This window comes from Juglans regia, chromosome 14, assembly GCF_001411555.2.
Source record: "Juglans regia cultivar Chandler chromosome 14, Walnut 2.0, whole genome shotgun sequence".
Taxonomy (NCBI): Eukaryota; Viridiplantae; Streptophyta; class Magnoliopsida; order Fagales; family Juglandaceae; genus Juglans; species Juglans regia.
This window is the reverse complement of record NC_049914.1, coordinates 22,579,326-22,597,401: the sequence shown is the minus strand read 5'-3', so window position 1 is coordinate 22,597,401 and position 18,076 is coordinate 22,579,326. Positions and strand designations below refer to the sequence as shown.

The window sequence follows — 18,076 nt, the reverse complement described above, 5'->3', positions numbered from 1 at the left end:
GCTGAATAGTTGGTAATTTTGTGGATTTTGTAAATAGACCATGAGAAAAAATGTTTGAGGATAGGTATGATGTTCTTTACTATGGGCACAATTCTCCAATTTGTTGTAATATGGATTTTGATGGCAATGATGACATCATCTCAATCTCCTTCCAAGATTATATTATATTGTACATTCCTTGAACTCAAATCTTTGTGCTACTTTTTCTAACTAACAGTTTATTTTGCACGTATTTTTCTGCCCATGCATGTAGTAGTAAGTAGAGTTCTTGTGGAGTTATGGCATATTATAGTTGTAATGAGGAAGTTGGTGTAAACTTCTACCTCAAAGGTTAATTTTATATTTGCTTTGGAGCACAACTATCCAATCTTCCTTCATCAAGTTCTTTGAGGTCTATACATTCTCTTGCTTTAACGAATATATATTTAACCTATTTGATCCTACTCCATGATATTGAGTGTCTATGGACCATGAGGGTTGCAAAAGGAACAAGGTCATATTCAATGCTAGAGCGGCAAAAAGAAGAAAAATAAGAGTTTCATCAATAGTGTTAAGAATGGTTTTGATCCACTATGATATTTGTTTGCAACAAAGAATGTGGATATGAAATGGCTAGTTGTAATCCAGCCAAATGATCTTGGACTATTGGCATTCTAGAAATAGGTGTTAAGAAGTTTTTGTTACTGGCATGGCTAGTTCTTTCCCACTGCAGATGTGGATGGTTGGGCTCCTTTTTATGTAGATGTGAAAAGCTGAGACCCTCACTGTGAGGATAAAGATGGCTAGGCAAGATAATCTATAGAAGGAGATGACTCTACCATCTTATCAATGGAAGGGGTTGGCCCATCGATAGAGGGGAATGATTGGACTGCCCTATCAATGGAGGGGTACAATTCTGTCTTACTACGAATGCTTGGTACTAATGTGGATTGTTCTCACAATAGTGGTCTAATAATATTAGGAGCCTAATTTGAGATAAAGGTAAGTCTTGTGGAAGAGGAAAAATAAAAATATTAACAAACAAGTAAATATGAGTTTTTTACTCACTGTTAAGGGATATCGATCGTTATTCCATTTATATCATTTCATGTCCAAACGACATCTTCAATAGCTTCATCGTTGTAAGTGTTACAATATTTGTTGACCAAATATTTATCCACAACGACGTCGATCACTTCTCCTTCACATTTGTTGGTTTTGATGAAGACAATTGAATTTAGACATCTTCATCTGCTACATAATATATTTGAGACATTTGGGAAGACAACATGAACAAATCATTAATAATTCGATCACCAATGTGTACTAAATAAGAAAAATTCACAAGACTAAATATAAACTCGTCCTCCTTAAAACCTTTATCCATCGTAATATTTGCCCAATTACACTTGAATAACACATCAAGATCCATCAAAATATATAACATCAATTATGCGAGTTAATTGGCTATACCAAGCGGGGCCATCTTCAGTGCATATGCTAATACTGTAATTTTGAGTTTTCATTCTACTTTCATGATTCCCAAGGTGATACTTCATACCATTGACAACAAGGCGCTTAAATTCTTTAACAACCTGCATGGGACCTTTAGAATGGATTACGACTTTACGATCCAATTCATTTCTTCTATTGTGTCATCCATTTTCATTACCTGAAAAATAGTTTTTATTGGTATTCATTAAATTGACGAGAACAACGTAAACATAATTTATTATGTGATATATTATTGAACGTGAAGTAACAACTATATAGTCCTAAAACCAATTACAAAATTTGTATTGGTGCCTCTTATGTAGTTCATCATTCAATAAATAATTGAATAACAAAATTGGTATTGCCATTGATTCCAATCAATTGTGCTCTTTAGTATTTCCAATAGCATCCTATATATGTATATGGAATAACAAATGCATGTTACAATTACACAAATATAATTAAACTATAATTTAAATCGTACATATTAATAATCAAACTCCCATACAGAATGAAGTGAAATCATCAGAGTTGAGAAGTGTATAGCGAAGGGCTTGAGTCCACAACATAAAATTGAGGAACGTCAACAACTTCCCCTTTAGAATCATCAAGGTTTTAAATGATCTATTGAATATCATTTGTGCAGATTTCAAATAATAAGAACAAAACATCAGTGATTCATTCAAGAAATATCTTTAAGCAATTAGGCCTGCCACCCACCCCTAGTGGGCAAGCAGCCAACCATACCAACCCCCGCACCACCATCGGCAAGAGGGCCATGGTTGGTCCCTAAGCTCGTCTAGCTTGAGCGGGTGATCTCGCTCGAATGCTGGGTAGGTAAATTTTCCTACGAACCATTTGTCCACCCGTGGGCCTCAATGGGTCGATGGGCCCGAAACCTATTTTAGAGCCATTTTGGATCATAATCTCTTTTTAAAGAGCTTTTCGGCCAATTATGGATATAGACCTTGTTTTTCAGTTCAAATATAGCAAGATAAGTACAAATTTTAAAAATCTAACATATATAAAAATAAAATTTATTACTTATCAAAAATAAAATAAAAATAAGATTTATCTTTAAATATAAATAGACCTAATAAAGTTTCTAATTAATAATTCTCAAATATTACAGTAGTCTAAAACAATTACACATTAATCTATAGCAATTTTGTACCGTAAGTCAAGAACAATATGAACATATAACAAAACGTTGATCTTATTTAAATCTTACCAATATTTCTCATACTTGAGTCTTATGTTCAATGTCAGAACATGTAAAGTGAATCAACACTTTTGCATATTTAATCCAATTGCTCATTTACTTGAAAAATTTATTGACAATATTGATTATATGTTACATATAAAAACCCAAAAAAACTTAAAAAATTATACAAAAACCCAGATATTTTCCCAATCCACATCGTTGGGCTGTTTAGATCTCCCTTCTTCCTCATCAAAATGACAAAAACATTTCATGTTCTCATCTCCCATGACATCAAAGGTCTTTCTATATTGTTAGGTCATTTCCAACATCAAGAAGGTTGAATTCTATCTTGGAAGAACATCAAGACACAACATGTTCTTACATTCAAGACCCGTAGCATAAGCAAAACTTTTGAATTTCTCAAGTCTAACCGATCTCAAAAAGGTCATTGCATTTCTTATATTTGCAATCGACTCATAAACATCTTTCAAACTATCGGTCACAATAAGGTTAATGATATGTGCACAATATTGAACATGTAAGAACTCACCATCCAATATGGACATTTTTCTCTCTAGACTCTAATCCTATTCTCTGAATACTTAAGTGTAAGATCGTTAGATAAGACATTTTTCACTATTACTGTTACCATTTGCTCCAAACCCCACTTATCACTATCTACAAAATGAGTAGTTAAACACATGTTCAAATTTTGGATCAAGGTCCATATATTCTAAGAACATCTTCCACTATTGTGTGACGAGAATGAATGTTAAACCATTACAAGAAAAATGTCTTTTTCCAGCGATTTTATGTTTGACGGAAATAAAATCACTGTAAAAAACCTTTATTTCCAGCAATGTCGTCGTAAAGTTTTTACATCAAAGTTCGAAATTAGTCTTTTACAATGGTTTTTTTTTATTTTTACGACAACTATGATTCGTCACAATATTTAAATTGGTTTTTTCCGAAGATTTTTTACTTGTTGAGACGGAAAAATTGCCGCAATAATCAAAAACAAAAAAAAAAAAAAGTCCATTTTCCAGTGATGTAAATTTAGTCGTAAGAACTCAATTTTAATCACTCGGCGCCAAACCGCCTTATACTCACTTTTTTGCCTCCCCTCTCTCTCTTCCCCCCAGTGTCGTTCTGCTTCTCTCCCTCGATCTCTACTCTTCATGCCTCCACGCAGATGCCACTACACGCAGCCTTTGACCCACCGTCCACCTCCATCGTTGCCGACCAACCCAGCCAAGCCCCTCCCTCGCGGCTTCTCTCTCTCTCTCTCTCTCTCTCTCTCTCTCTCTCTCTCTCTCTCTCTCTCTCTCTCTCTCTCTCTCTCTCCCGCAGATCTCCCTCTCTTTTCCCCCTCGAAGTCCTTTCTCTCTCGGGTTCCCAGTGCCGCCTCATCTTCACCTGCTGCACCATCTCCAGCTACAGGAGGAGCTACCCCCCCCCCCCCCCCCACTGTCCCTAGCCCTTCCACAAGCTCTCCCTCTCCCTCACCGTCGATCTGCTCTCCCCGTACGGATCTCACTCAAGCGCCTCGCACAAGCCCTGCACCACCTTCCTCCACCTACACAACACCACCCCCATGCTCCACTGCCTCCCTTTCAACGCCGTAAGCCAACCCAGAACAGAGTAACCCTCTACTTTTGTTTACCAGCATATAGGAAAGTAGTTTTTATCTCCAATTAAGCGAAATTCTTAGCACCTTGATGGTGGGTTTGGTAGATAGTTGTGAATATAACTCATAAATGTAGCAGCTAATTTGGTTTCTCGGATGTTTATACTCACTGTTAGATTCATTTTCCTATTTATATATTTTTTGTTCTTCCCAAATATCGAATTATTGGTATACCAAAATGCTTGCCACCTGGTCTACTTCATCAGCATCCATCGATCACCTTGGAAAATTCTTGTACTTGATTAGGTAAGAATATGGTTCGTAATTTTTATGGGGTTTTATTTCTTTAACTTTGATTGAGTTTCATGACATGTGGAATCTTTGCTAACAGCCTAATTTAAAATTTAGTGTGTAATTTTTATGCCTTTAGCAACTATATCAGCTTCATTATTTTGTTTACAGAGTTTTTCTCACTTAGAATGTAAATGAAAAGTACTCTGATTATGTATTACTTATTCAAATGAAATCTTTCTTGCTTTTGTATTGATACTTGAAACACTCTTATATTGATCTGTCACATTGTAACATAAATACTCTGTGAAATTATGATGTTTGCTTGCAATTTTTCTTGTTTTATTATTATTCGTTAGTGGCGTGGTAGATATCACATTGGTATATTGCATTCTTGAAACAAAAATTCTGAAATTTCTTGTTGATACATTTTAATAATTAGGCTTCCTTTGCAGCAAGTTCATTGTAGATGTATTGCTTCGATTCACACATTTAGTTTCTTGGATCGGGGAGGGATTGAATGCATGAAGTGTGCAAGGAAAAGTGTCCTTTGGGTACATATATATTTTTCTTCCTTTATGATTCTTTATTTTTCATTAGCTGTTTGTAGTGCCACATTTTGTATACTATCCAATTTGTTAACTTGGTGTTTTGCTGATATTTCATTATTATGACTATCAACTTACTAAAACTTATAAGCTTTTTTTCTGCTCCTACATCTTTTTTTACATATTTTTACCAGCTTTAATTTCCATTTTGTGATCCACCAACATGCAATTTACTTTTTAGAAAAAAATTTAGAAGTTTTTTCTAAGTAAAATGAAGGTAAGACAACATTTGGTTGTGCTTCCTTAAATGATTCTTTTTAAAACACATTGTTTTGTAATGGCAAAAACAAGGCAGGCTTATGCTGGAAGTTTTTTGAGCTAGATCTTGTGAATGATTGCTTGTGAAGTATAAGCAAATGTGGCCTTTATGATGAGTCAATGATTTTACATATTTAAGTTTCTATATTGCTTGTTGGCAGTTTCTCAGGGTAGAATCTTATATACATATATATATATATATAAATATATATATATATATATATATATATATAGCTCTGGAACTAAGTCCTATTATACAAAATCAAAGACAACGCATGCAGTTAATGTTCAATGGATAAGAGTTCTTTAGTGTGTCCTTTAGTTCAATGACAACTACAATGTGTGCCTATTAAGAATGGTGCGGCAAACTATTTGCTTTGAGGAACTGTTTTAGGTTGTAATGTGGTTTTTCATTAGCCATAAGCATCCTAGAACAAATCGATGCATTGTGCTAAGCAAAGTTTCTTGTTAGCTGGAATTAGTTGTGCAATAGCATTCTCTAGTATTGTCCATAGTTTTGGTGAGTGAAGTTTTGCATAATTGTTTGTATGTATTTAGTATGTTTTTCATGTGGGCATTTCACTTGTTGACGATAGTCATATATAATGGTTATTAGATAGAGAAATCCCAGAAACTACCATGAATCTTGTCAGTTGTGAATAGATTGGTCTGTGGTTGTTTATCCTCTAGTAGTTTGCTCTATAGCAGCTGCATATCATATCGCTTGCTTCCTTCCTTGCCCGATAAAAATAGATTACTGAAAATCTTTCTACTTCTTTATTCTACATAAAAATATAGCTTATCTATGAATTTTCTATTTTTTTAAGAGGCTTTTAATTCCTATTGGAATGTTGATGTTACTGTAAGGAGGATGTTGGGATGAAAACTGCAAAGCTAAGAGATGAGTAAGAAGTTCTGGACAGACAACAACATGTTGAGACTGAAGTTCAAATGAATATGGAAGAGAATCTTCAACAGCTTATAAATCGAGATGACAGTTATGTGGTTTGTTGGTGTACTTGTTTGGTTGATGTGGTTTTAAAGACAGAGCCTTTTCCCTTTTAATATATTCATTTGATTAGTATATTCTTTTAGCCTATGACTTGTATATCTTTTGCCATCTTCTTCTGTGTGTTCCTTAGATTTAAAAATGTACTTTTTTGGAATGAATAGAAAAGGAAACAATAAATCAATTTTACTTATTTTCTATCATTTGTTTTGTAATGAATGTACTTTTTGATAATGTTATATGTGGCTAATGAGATCATGGTATTTGTTGAAGTTTTCATTCCTTTGGTTTCCCTGTTTAATGTTGTTCTGAATCAAGTCTTTTCATTCAATTCCTTTCCGCTGAATGTTTTATGTGTATAAATTTTTACAATGGATCTTTTGATGATTTATAATTATGTTGTATTATTGCAGTTCTCTTCCCTCGGTTCTTTGGATGAGAAGTGGCTGGCTGAGCTGGCTTCCTCCATGTCATCGGTTATTGTTGGGTTAGTTTCACTTAATTTTTGCTCTTGTCATTGATTGAGTTCTTGTGTTCTATTAATTTATTCTATCTCTCGTAGGATATAAATATGAAACGATTTATATAATTTATTGGCTTGGAAACTCAATCAATACTTCAATACAAAGCCTTTACAGTATACACTACTAATGCTTTCGCATGGGCTTGAATTTCTTGGGGATAATTGGTTATAAGGTCTAACTTGCGAGATTACAATGTGATTATAGTTTGCTAATTCTACAATGTTATAAGGTCTAACTTACATATGTAGATGTAAGCATATATATGGAGCAACTTCCACACACTTCCCAACTTCAAATCTAATTGTAAAGGAAGTTTTAAAACAACATCATTCACCTTTGGAGGGTTGTTCACACTTGTTTTACTTATCCTAATTTTCAAAATCTTTTTCTTTTTATTTTCTACTTAGGTGTTTCTAATGTCTTCATATCTATTGGAGTAGCACTCCTTTGATTTCTACAAATATCTCAATAAATTTATAAAAAAAGAAAAAAAGTATCTCAAAACTATATGTAACCTTTCCAGGTTTTGAATTGTGCACATCACCATAATTATCAAAACTATCTCAAAAGTATATGTAATCTCAAAACTATATCTCAAAAGTATCATTCGAACATGACTCACCAATCGCATTGCAAAAAAGGCGACATCTACATTTGTTTATATGGATTTGTTGAATAGATGTGCTTGCGCAATTATGCATTTGTTGTTATAATGCACCCTATTAGAAGATGTACGGGTTTGTGATAAAAAAATACCATATATATATATATTTTGTAATAGATTATTTGTGGTGACTCTAAGTCGCCGCAAAAGTAACATTTATTGTTGAAAATAATTTTTTATGACGATTAATGTATGTCGTAAATAGGCTTTTAGTGTCAGAATGCAAATTCATCCAGAAAATTTTATTTGCAACGACGATTTTCGAAAGAAATGTATAATTGCGGCGAATAATGTTGGTCGCAAAAAGTCCTTATGGTTCCCATAACCATTTAGCAACGAAGCAAGACATCATTGGAAATAATTATTTTCAACGCTGCAAAAGAGTATTTGCAATGATTTCAACATTATTTGTGACACTTCAAACTCACTTGAATAAGGATTTCCCAATGATTTTTAACTGATTTATAGTCCCTAATTGCGGCAATATTTGTTGCGGCCAAAAAAGTTGCTTGAAATATTTTTATTTTCAACGATTTCGAGAAAAAGATATGGCAATTGATTTTTGGCAATGAACTTGCAGCGATTAGAGATTCGCTGGGAAAAAGATTTTTGCGGAGATTTTTGTGCTTTTAGCGGAGAATTTGTAGCGCTGAAAAAATTGAATTCCTTGTAGTGAACTTAGGTTCCAAGTCCTTAAAGTAGACTTGGAACCATTCACCCTCCACAAATAGAAATGGTATCTCGTCAATTATGATCATACGAACTAGACTCCTTCTATGCCATTCTGAGTGAAACTTCACAAATCCATTTAATATATTACCCTCACTACTCGCATCTGTTATTTTCTTAAGTTCAATATACAATTTAGATTGGTTTTTTTTTTTTTTCAAATACTTCATGTCTAATAGGCCTCTTCTAAATATTTTTCAAGTGGGAAATACCATGTCGTTCTTAGAGACAACCATAAATAATACCACAATGTTTATAATTTTCTTGTGGATCATTGGGGCCACTTGGTAAAATGTTCCCATGCAATAGAGACAATTTTCTTCTTTGGTGAACCCATGGGTGTAGGGGTAAAGGTAGGTGTAGGGGGCATAACACTAGTGCTAATGTTTGGACATGGAGAAATATTATGATCATTGACATTAACAAAATTACCATGTGTGACGCTTCCAGGTTACGCTTGGGATCGGAATGACTCTGAAGCGTCGGGACATGCAATACAATGTTACATGTCCCTGTTCATGAAATTAAAGGCAATGTACATAGCATGCATCTAATAATATGCAATATTCACAGTGGATAATTTTTTTTAGCAATACTATGCATCAAACGAGATATATCCCAAAAATTTTGAAAAATAATACATAAACATTAGAGTGATAAACATTTTTGATTACAACATAAGTCCAAAATATTTGTAATCACAAAACTACAGGAGGCAGAGCTCCATAGGTACATGCATAAACTAAAACATCTACTGGGCTAGTCCGTTGAGTAGCTCACGTAACTCGGTCAAGAATGCCATAATACTATCTATGAATTGGATCATGGAGGCTACAAGCTTCGCATCATGTCTACACTGCCTAGTTGATCGTCTCCAGTCTGCCAATGTCCGTTGTATCTCCTAGTTTTGACACATCGTCTACCATTTTGGGGAGAATGAAAGTTGAAACTATCATGATGAGATTTGAGTATAAATCTCAGTAAGTTAACAAAGAACTTAACTGACAGCTTAAAGATGCATGCATGACAGTAAAAGCATGAATGCATAACATGATCCTATATAAGCTTGATGTGACTTGGCATTTAACATGACGTGTACTGACATGACTTGAACTTGAACATGAACTGAACTTGAATTGATCTTGAACTAAACGTGAACTGAACTTGGATTGAGCTTGAACTGACTGAACGTTTAAATAACATGAAATACATGAACTTCGAATCTTGTTCATTCAATAAGCATGAAATACATGAACTTCGAATCTTGTTCATTCAATAAGCATGATTAATAAAAGTGACCATGTGGGTGCTACACAGTTCCCCTTGAGCCACGTGTCCTTACCAATTATTGCATCATAATACAGGTATCTATACCAGTTGTGAGTGTGTTAACATACGTATCAATTTACAAGCATCTGTACTTGCTATGAAAAAAATAATGTACGTAACTCATGTAAGGTATCTGTACCAGCACGAGTACATATGACATGAAGTTGAAAGTGTGGGGCCCCGTCTTCGCTCCGGTGACCAGTTAATTAGGCCACATTCGAAACCCGTTAATCTTTACATTGTCAACTCAAGGGATTTCATACTAATTTAGACACTTCAATGTGAATAAAAGAGTTCCACTAAAATATTACCTCATTGTAATATTTAGGGCAGTGATAAGCGTAAACAGACTTGAACATACTATTTCTGAGACACACTCTATACTTGAGACATGAAATGACATGAAATGAAAGGACATATAACCGACGTAATGCAACGTGACATGAGAGTGAGCTAAATGACATGACATAACATGAAATAGATAAACATTTTGTGACATAACATAATATGAAACAGACAAACGTTTCGTGACATGGCATAACGTATAACAAATAAAAATTGCGTGAAAAAATATAGTGTAAAGGATAAACATTGCGTGACAAATTATAAGGTGTAACAGATAAACATTACGTGACATAATATAATGTATAATAGACATACATGTAGTGACATGATATAATATGACATATCAAAACATAAGAACATAGACAACAATTCCGTTATCAAAACACATACACAATAATCTGACAGTAAGTTAAAAGCTAACTTAGTATGATCGTTGTGTGACAGATAAAAAAGTACAAAATATGAGAAACTGTAAGTAAAGATTTCTAAAAGTCAGAAACTCATCACTAACAGTTTAGAAACATAAAAAATACTATCTTAGAATAAAATTACCATTTTACCTCTCGACATGTGAAAAAATAATCATTTTACTCATAACTTAAGGATTTCATATCCTAATTTAGAACTCACCAAAACTTATATTTCTCATATAAATTTGGCCATAAATCCAAATATCTAATTAGAAAAATTTAAAACACATCACAACTATTATAAACATGACAAAGCCGAAACATATATAGGTCAAATCCCTTGATTTTTGTTGCAATACTATCAAACCTCATATGATTAAACCGAAATATTGCAACATATAAAATCATATCCTATGATCAAATAAGATTTATTTAATTCAATTTTTACCAAGAATAGAAAACATGTACGTAAGAGACTAAATTTTTAACTTTCAAGCAAATTATATACCCTAGCTTTTTCCACTTATCCCATGATCCAAAAATACTTCTTTTTATTAAAAAAAATGTTGCCACTATATATAAAAGAGGAATGCTATGCATAAGTCACTATTCACATTCACACCACACACCTATAGTTTTTTCATAGAGGGTGAGTGTGTTTTTCATAGAATGTGGGGTGTGGAATAGTGAATAGTGACTGATGAGAATAATTTTTCTATATAAAATCCTCTATTCGAATTGCGAGAATCTTGGATAGAGATTTGTGATGGAAGTATATAGTAACCTCGGCCCATCTGCTAATTTGGCAAGCATTTGGGATTACTAGTCCGATCGAGAGGGTCATACTATACATGAATTCAAGCAAAGAATTTTAGAAGATTCAAATTCAAAAATTATATCACCAAAGATGAATTCGAAAGAAACTAATGGAAATAATAAGTCATTGTGTTGGAAACAAAACAAAATGGAAAGTTATGAACCGAAGAAGCGGAGAAGCTGAATGGCCATCTTGAAGTATATATATATGCAAAGTTCACAAGCTCGCTCTACTGGGAGAGAAGAGAGGCTCTACACAAGAATTAAGAGCCTAGCTAGGGATAGAGAATCTGAGTCTTCTAATCTTTCTAATGACTCTTGAGTTTATTCTTGTCAATTTCTTCCCAAAAAGTTGAATGTTGGCCAGGTATATATCTTGGCTTTATCTAGCTAATTTTTTTCCCTTTTTTATCCATAGAAAAAATAGGGCGAAATCACAAGGGTTTTTTTTTTTTAATCTTATTTTTTCCTTCTAAGTTTTTCAATATATAGTTACAACATTTGATATACCATATTTTAAGTTATTCTTCATTTAAGTGATTCATATAAAAAAAAAATTCAAATATGTTATATTAATAATTAGTGTAACCAAATATAACAAATTAAAAATATAGAATAGCATTTTGAGAAAGATGCATAAAGAAATTAAGAAACAATCGCTTTGGAAAAGAGTGGAGTTTACTATTAAAAGTCGTAGAGTGCGCAAGTGCCGCACAATCACTTTGAAAAAAAATAGACTCTACTATTAAAAAATTATTTTTTTTCCAATATGAATCTCTTATTTATTCACTTTTTTTAAAGATATTGCACGATACTTGCGCACTCCGCAACTGCAAATAGCATTTTTCTTAAAATATTGATTTGTTTGTTATTATTAAATGTGAAAATTGCGAAATTTGATTCAACAATACAAAAATTCTATGAATATTAGTGTCTTGAGATATTTGGGTCGAAGCTTGAGTGGCGTGTCCAAGAGTAGGTGTGGGCCTCACCTATCATATAGGTGATATAATTTAATAAAGAAAAATTCTATTTTCAAGTCGATATATAGAGCTTACCTAATAAACTGCTTACATGCATAAAAAAAAAAAAAATGATTTACAATATACATTTAAACATTTGAATCTTATAAATTAATTAATCTTATCATTTAAGTGACGTAGATAATATGTTCTATATATACATCGGCTTAAAAATATAATAATTCTTTAATAAATAAAGAGAAATCGGCCTAAAAATTTACAGGTTCTAAATTATTATTCTATGATCCAACAATTAACACCGAAGAAGATGGGTATAAAGATCAAAGAGACGTGCAAATTGCAATTTTGCATGCGCTTTGAAAAATGTTTAAAAAATTTATGAAAGTATAACCTAATTTCACATTGAGAATTGAACAAAAAGAAAGAATGTTTATGCGGTTGCTATAAATAGTATAGAGCAGAATAGCCAGTCAAAGCTGCAAGAAATCCATGAATTTGAGCCAAACAAACCCATTCTTGGAAGCTTTCTCGACCTGTTTTGAGCACGACGAAGATGGCATCGTTGTGCAAATATCAACCATAGCCTTCTTAACACATAGGAAATAGTTTCTCGATCCTAATGCAATCACCTTCTCCTCCCTATCTAAGCCTGTTCCGATCAAATTAGTCAATCAACACCTCAAATTTGGCCATAACATATCACATCAAATATAAATAAACGGCTGATATAACAAGATCAGACATTTGTTTCGTATGTGTTTGTGGGGCTTACTTTCTAAGCTGAATTGTGAATAATGGAGGTCGAACATGGCGGGGTCAGTGGTCACCAAGATTGGCCGGCGATCCTCTTTCGCATAAATCCGCACAGATGTGGCGATCAGGTCGTTGACAGTTGATTCCGGCGTCATCACCAACTGCACCGGTCCCAAGCTGCCTTGGATCGTTACGTTCAGTAGCAACTTCATTAAACGTGGTCGTCCCTCCTGCAAAATCGTATCCACAACCACGTCCTTATTCGAGAGCAACTCTGGTAGCGTTTTTGGCCGGTGAAGCTCTACCGTCATAGATACTAGACTCTGTTCGTGAAAAGACAACGATAAATTTTGAGTGAGTTTTTCCCTCCGAATCTTCTCCTCCGCTTTTTTCAGGTGACTCTTCAAAGTCGGAATGGTATGTAAACATTTATCTACAACGCAATAAATGATGAGAACTATATTGATCATCAATTACTTCTGCATTTTTTGTGCTCCGGCAACCTCAAACGGCAATATCGAAAGAATTCGAGACACGGAAAGCCGAGAGCTAGTGATCACGAGCTTCAACTCTCAGGTTCCCTGCCCCCGAAAACAATCATAATCAGGAAGTCAGAAAACAGATGAGCATGACCTCATGCGGCATAAGAAGAGGTGGACGAGGAACCATAAATTCACATAATCCCTGCAATTGGTTTATCTGGAGAAGAAGATACGAGGGTGGAGAAGAAGATAATAGAGGTGATAGGCTATAGCAGGGAGGTCGGCAATGACGGAGTGTTTGCTCATTAAGAGTTCAACTTTTATGGTTAGCCATCCATCCAATGGGAGGGTAGGAAGCGGGCAGTACTGCCGGCGCACATGACACATGTGAGAGACCGACGTACGACAGCCACTAATCGTTCTCATAAGGCGGTTGTCAAAGTTGTTGCGTCCCGAGTTAGACACGTTATTTAGGGGAGGTTAGATGAAAACAAATATCCCAACCTTATCTTATCTTATTATTATAATTTTTTAAAATTTTAAAATAATAATAATATTAAAAAAATAATATTTTATTTAATTTTCATCTTAACTCATTTCAACCTACTATCCAAACTTCTCCTAAATTTAACAGCACATGTCAAAATTATTTCGCTTAATAAATATTTTTGGATCTATTTTATATGTCTCTTTCATATTTTAGACTCGAGGAATGCTATTGTACCCTTAATTTATATCATTTATTTTGTCTCTTAATATGATATTATAATATGATGCTACGTGACTTATTAATAAAATTAAAATATATATTTAAAATAAAATGACGTTTGAAAATACAAAAAAAGAAAAACTAAAATTTTAAATTTCCTCTACCCTTCTATCCTTGTGTTTTTAATTTTTTTAATAAGTTACATGACACCACGTATCAAGAGAGCTGCAAAGTGAATTGTATAAATTAAGGAGCATAGTAATATTACTTTTTAAATTTGAAAGTTTGAAAAGAAGCTTTAAATTAATATTTGTTGAAACCATTACTACAATCAAAACTTATTGGTAATTGTTTCAATAAAAATTCTACTCATCATTCACACACTATACATAATTTTTTATTTTTATTATTTTTTATCAATTATGTGGTGTATGGATGATAAGTAGAATAATTTCTTTAGTTTAACAAAAATAAAAAATAAAAAATTAAGTGTGCAGTATAATGTGTGATATATGAATGATGAGTAAAATAACTCTTTTTTAAATGTAGCACTCAACGAGTTAATGCTTGTTCATGTCAAAGACACGGCAAGAATTATGAAACAAAACCAAGTACCATTGTCCATTGTAAAGCATGGATAACCATAAAAAACAGTATGAAATAGTAAAATGAAATAAATTCATTTGTAAGTCTGTTGATATATTAAATACATCATCAATATGGAAACTTACTGCATCAATTTACATAAAAAAAAAAAGACGTAATGATATTCTTAATCAACTTATGATCAATGTAATGAGTTCTATAATTCATATGCTTAAAAGAGAGTATTTCTACTTATAATCCAGCGTGGGAACACAGTATTTACACACTTGATAAGTAGATATGACATGATTTAATTTGTAAGAGATTTGAATTTCAAACTTCTCTTACAAATCAAATTTTGCCATGTCAATGGTACAAAGGGCGTGTCTTACATATCGGCTTACAAATATAGTTTTTCTAAGAGTTTTATTATTGTCAAGATGATGTTTAATTATATGTGGAGAAGTAAGTTTCCAGTACATCAATAATTGAAATATAGAAAAATAAATTTTTTTATAAGTTTTTCTTTAAAAGTACATTTAGCATTTTTCATAAAATAAAGTACAAATATTTTTTAAATATTAACAGTACTATTAATATATTAATAAATAACCTTACAAATAGATTATTTTTATGTAACTGAGAGGGGTCCTAAATCGTAATCATACTTATCAAGAGATCAGATCATAGATCATGACTTTGGGTGGGGTTTTAGGAGCCCTAGTTACAGCCAAGCAAACAATATAGAGAAATTCTATTTGCAGTTACCATTTGAAGATTGTATGTGTAAATGCTTTATTAAATGAGAAAAAAATCATTTTAGGAGTGATATTTTTGTAATTTTAAAAAATTTTACAGATAAAATTATCTAGATTTATATTGCAGTCTCTAAATAAGGACTGTACGTTGCATTTCTTCATCAATATATTGTCTTCCTGTTAAAAGTACGAGTTTGTGTGCGCATGATTTACACGTGACAACAAGTTTAACTAGCTCGGGGTATTAATTTAAAGATGGGTCTAACACACGAGTGTGTGTCATGTAAATAATGTCCAAACTCCATTTAAAAAGGCTCGAAAGCAACATATTTGTTCGAAAGCTAATGATATTACATTTTAATGTTAATGATATATACTATGTGCGAATGTTAATCTTAGCACGTAAGAATGTTAATGGTGTCTACTACTTTCTTAAAAATTTACCTTTGAACCCTAAAAATAATGCCTGAACTCAATTCGGTTATGTTCAAATTTTATGGACTCAGTTTGAACATACATGATAGTAGGTTGAAACATATTTAACATTTCTTACACAATGCTCGTACGTCCAAGCAAATGTCAAGAAAATTTCTTACATATAGTGACGATTTTCGTTTCGTCACAAATATATACCGTCACAAAAATTTAAAATTGTTGTAAATGCGTGTATAGATTATATATAGACACACATATAAAGATATATATATATATATTTATAAGAGCACGGATATTGTGTAAAATTATCACTTATTCTAAAAGCTTAAGCAGATAGGAAGAGATAAATTTTATTATTTATTTCATATCTTAACACTCCCCTTCACGTGTGGGCTAGACTCCCCCTCAATGGATGACCCAACATGTAAAATATTTAATTAAATTAAATAGAGTATAGAGTCAGAATTCGAACTTAAGACCTCTGCTATGATATTATGTGAAATTATCACTTTTCTTAAAAATTTAAACTAATAAGAAGAAATAAATTTTATTATTTATTTTATATCTTAACACATTGACCTAGCCAAGTGCAAATGTATCTGTAAATTTTGCCTAACTATTGTTTAAATGACTAGTCAAAAGTCCGGCCAATTCTACTTTTGAGCTACAATAACTTCAAAAACTTTTTCAAGTTGGCTCAATACTGTTCATCTCCCAATTTTTTTTTTTTTTTAATCCTGAAATTTATTCATCCCCACCATGGCACGTCTTCACAAGCCAAGGTCTATAGACCATCATCCTGACGTCTTATTGTATATTCCTCTACCCGATTATGTGTATCTTTTATCCCATGTATGTAAGAGTTTTATTTAAATTCTATATTCCATACATTCAAATTTCGATAGATTTAGAATAATTCAATACTTATAACTTAATTGATAAGTTACAATGGAATAAAATTAATTTCAATAAAAAAAAATTAATTTTATATCTAATCATAGTGGGACACAAAGTCTCTAAATTTCTTAATGGTCAGAAATCTATAAATAGTACTGAAAGGTTAAATGTTATCACCCACAACATCATTGTACCTCTAGCCATCGGGAGACACTCGGAGGTAAAGTTATTAGGATGATCTTTCTCTCATAGTCATGTCAGATTCTCTATCAAACTGTAATAGAGGGAGGTATATTTTCTAATTATTATTATTTATTATCGTGGATCATATAAAATCGAAGATCCTTATATTTAATGTTTTATCTTAAAATATTTAACAATGTAATCCAATGTAGTTTTGTTTAATATTCTGTGTTTCAAATGAAAAAATATTTTTAAAAAAAAATACATTGGGCAGTTTTGTGCATGTATTGGACAGGATTGTGAAGACAATTCCAGATTTTTCAATACTAGTTTTAGGTAAGATAAATTAATGTCCATTTTGTAAAATATGGACATTAATTAATATTGGAGTGTATTTGTAAAATATTAAAAAAAATATTTAAAAAAAAATATTATTAAAATGCATAATATTATATTATTATTTTAATTTGAGATGAATAGTCCAATGTAGATTAACATCTTGAATGACTTTGGGTTTGGCCAAAATCTTTAATTTTAGTCAAATTTTGACTTTAACGATGACTAGACTATTGCCAATGCTCTAACTGTGTACGCTAGCTTAAATTCGTCCCCATCAAACAATAAAAAGTTCATACAACATAAACCAAATACTAAGATTAAAATAGAGAAACACACAAAAATCTACCAACATGTCCAAAACACGAAGCTATATATATATATATATATATATATATATATATATATATATATAAGCATGTCCAAAACACAAAGAAATATGAACAACCACATCTCATGAAATGTGGCACACTCGCAGAAACCACATAATCTGCCTCCCTTTCTTATCCATTTTGTTTTGGGTGGGCTTTCTCTCATCTTTTGTAGACTCTCTCTTATAGTCCGAGCAGCTTGGTTTGGGCCTAATGTTCGGTAAGCTTCAGGTGAGCTATCCAGTTTAAATGGGCCATGTCTAGCTGTTCCAACTGGCAAATTATTAGGGCACCGAA

General features: G+C 32.5%; 1 protein-coding gene across 1 annotated transcript; it reads right to left on the bottom strand.

The window, feature by feature from the left end:
- Positions 1–12,740: 12,740 nt before the first annotated feature.
- LOC109000653 (uncharacterized protein At4g22758-like) lies at positions 12,741–13,371 on the bottom strand. The gene is made up of 2 exons (XM_018977606.2): positions 13,043–13,371; positions 12,741–12,919 (listed from the first exon to the last, which is right to left on the bottom strand). The coding sequence occupies exons 1-2, from the start codon at positions 13,332–13,334 to the stop codon at positions 12,741–12,743; spliced, it is 471 nt and encodes a 156-aa protein (XP_018833151.2). The 5' UTR covers positions 13,335–13,371.
- Between the last annotated feature and the right edge of the window lie 4,705 nt (positions 13,372–18,076).

Excerpts from the sequence above, each read along its gene's own strand:
- LOC109000653 (XM_018977606.2), bottom strand. The coding sequence starts at position 13,334 with ATGACGGTAGAGCTTCACCGGCCAAAAACGCTACCAGAGTTGCTCTCG. Across the intron at positions 12,920-13,042 it reads TTCACAATTCAGCTTAGAAA|GCTTAGATAGGGAGGAGAAG; the intron begins GTAAGCCCCACA and ends TGATCGGAACAG.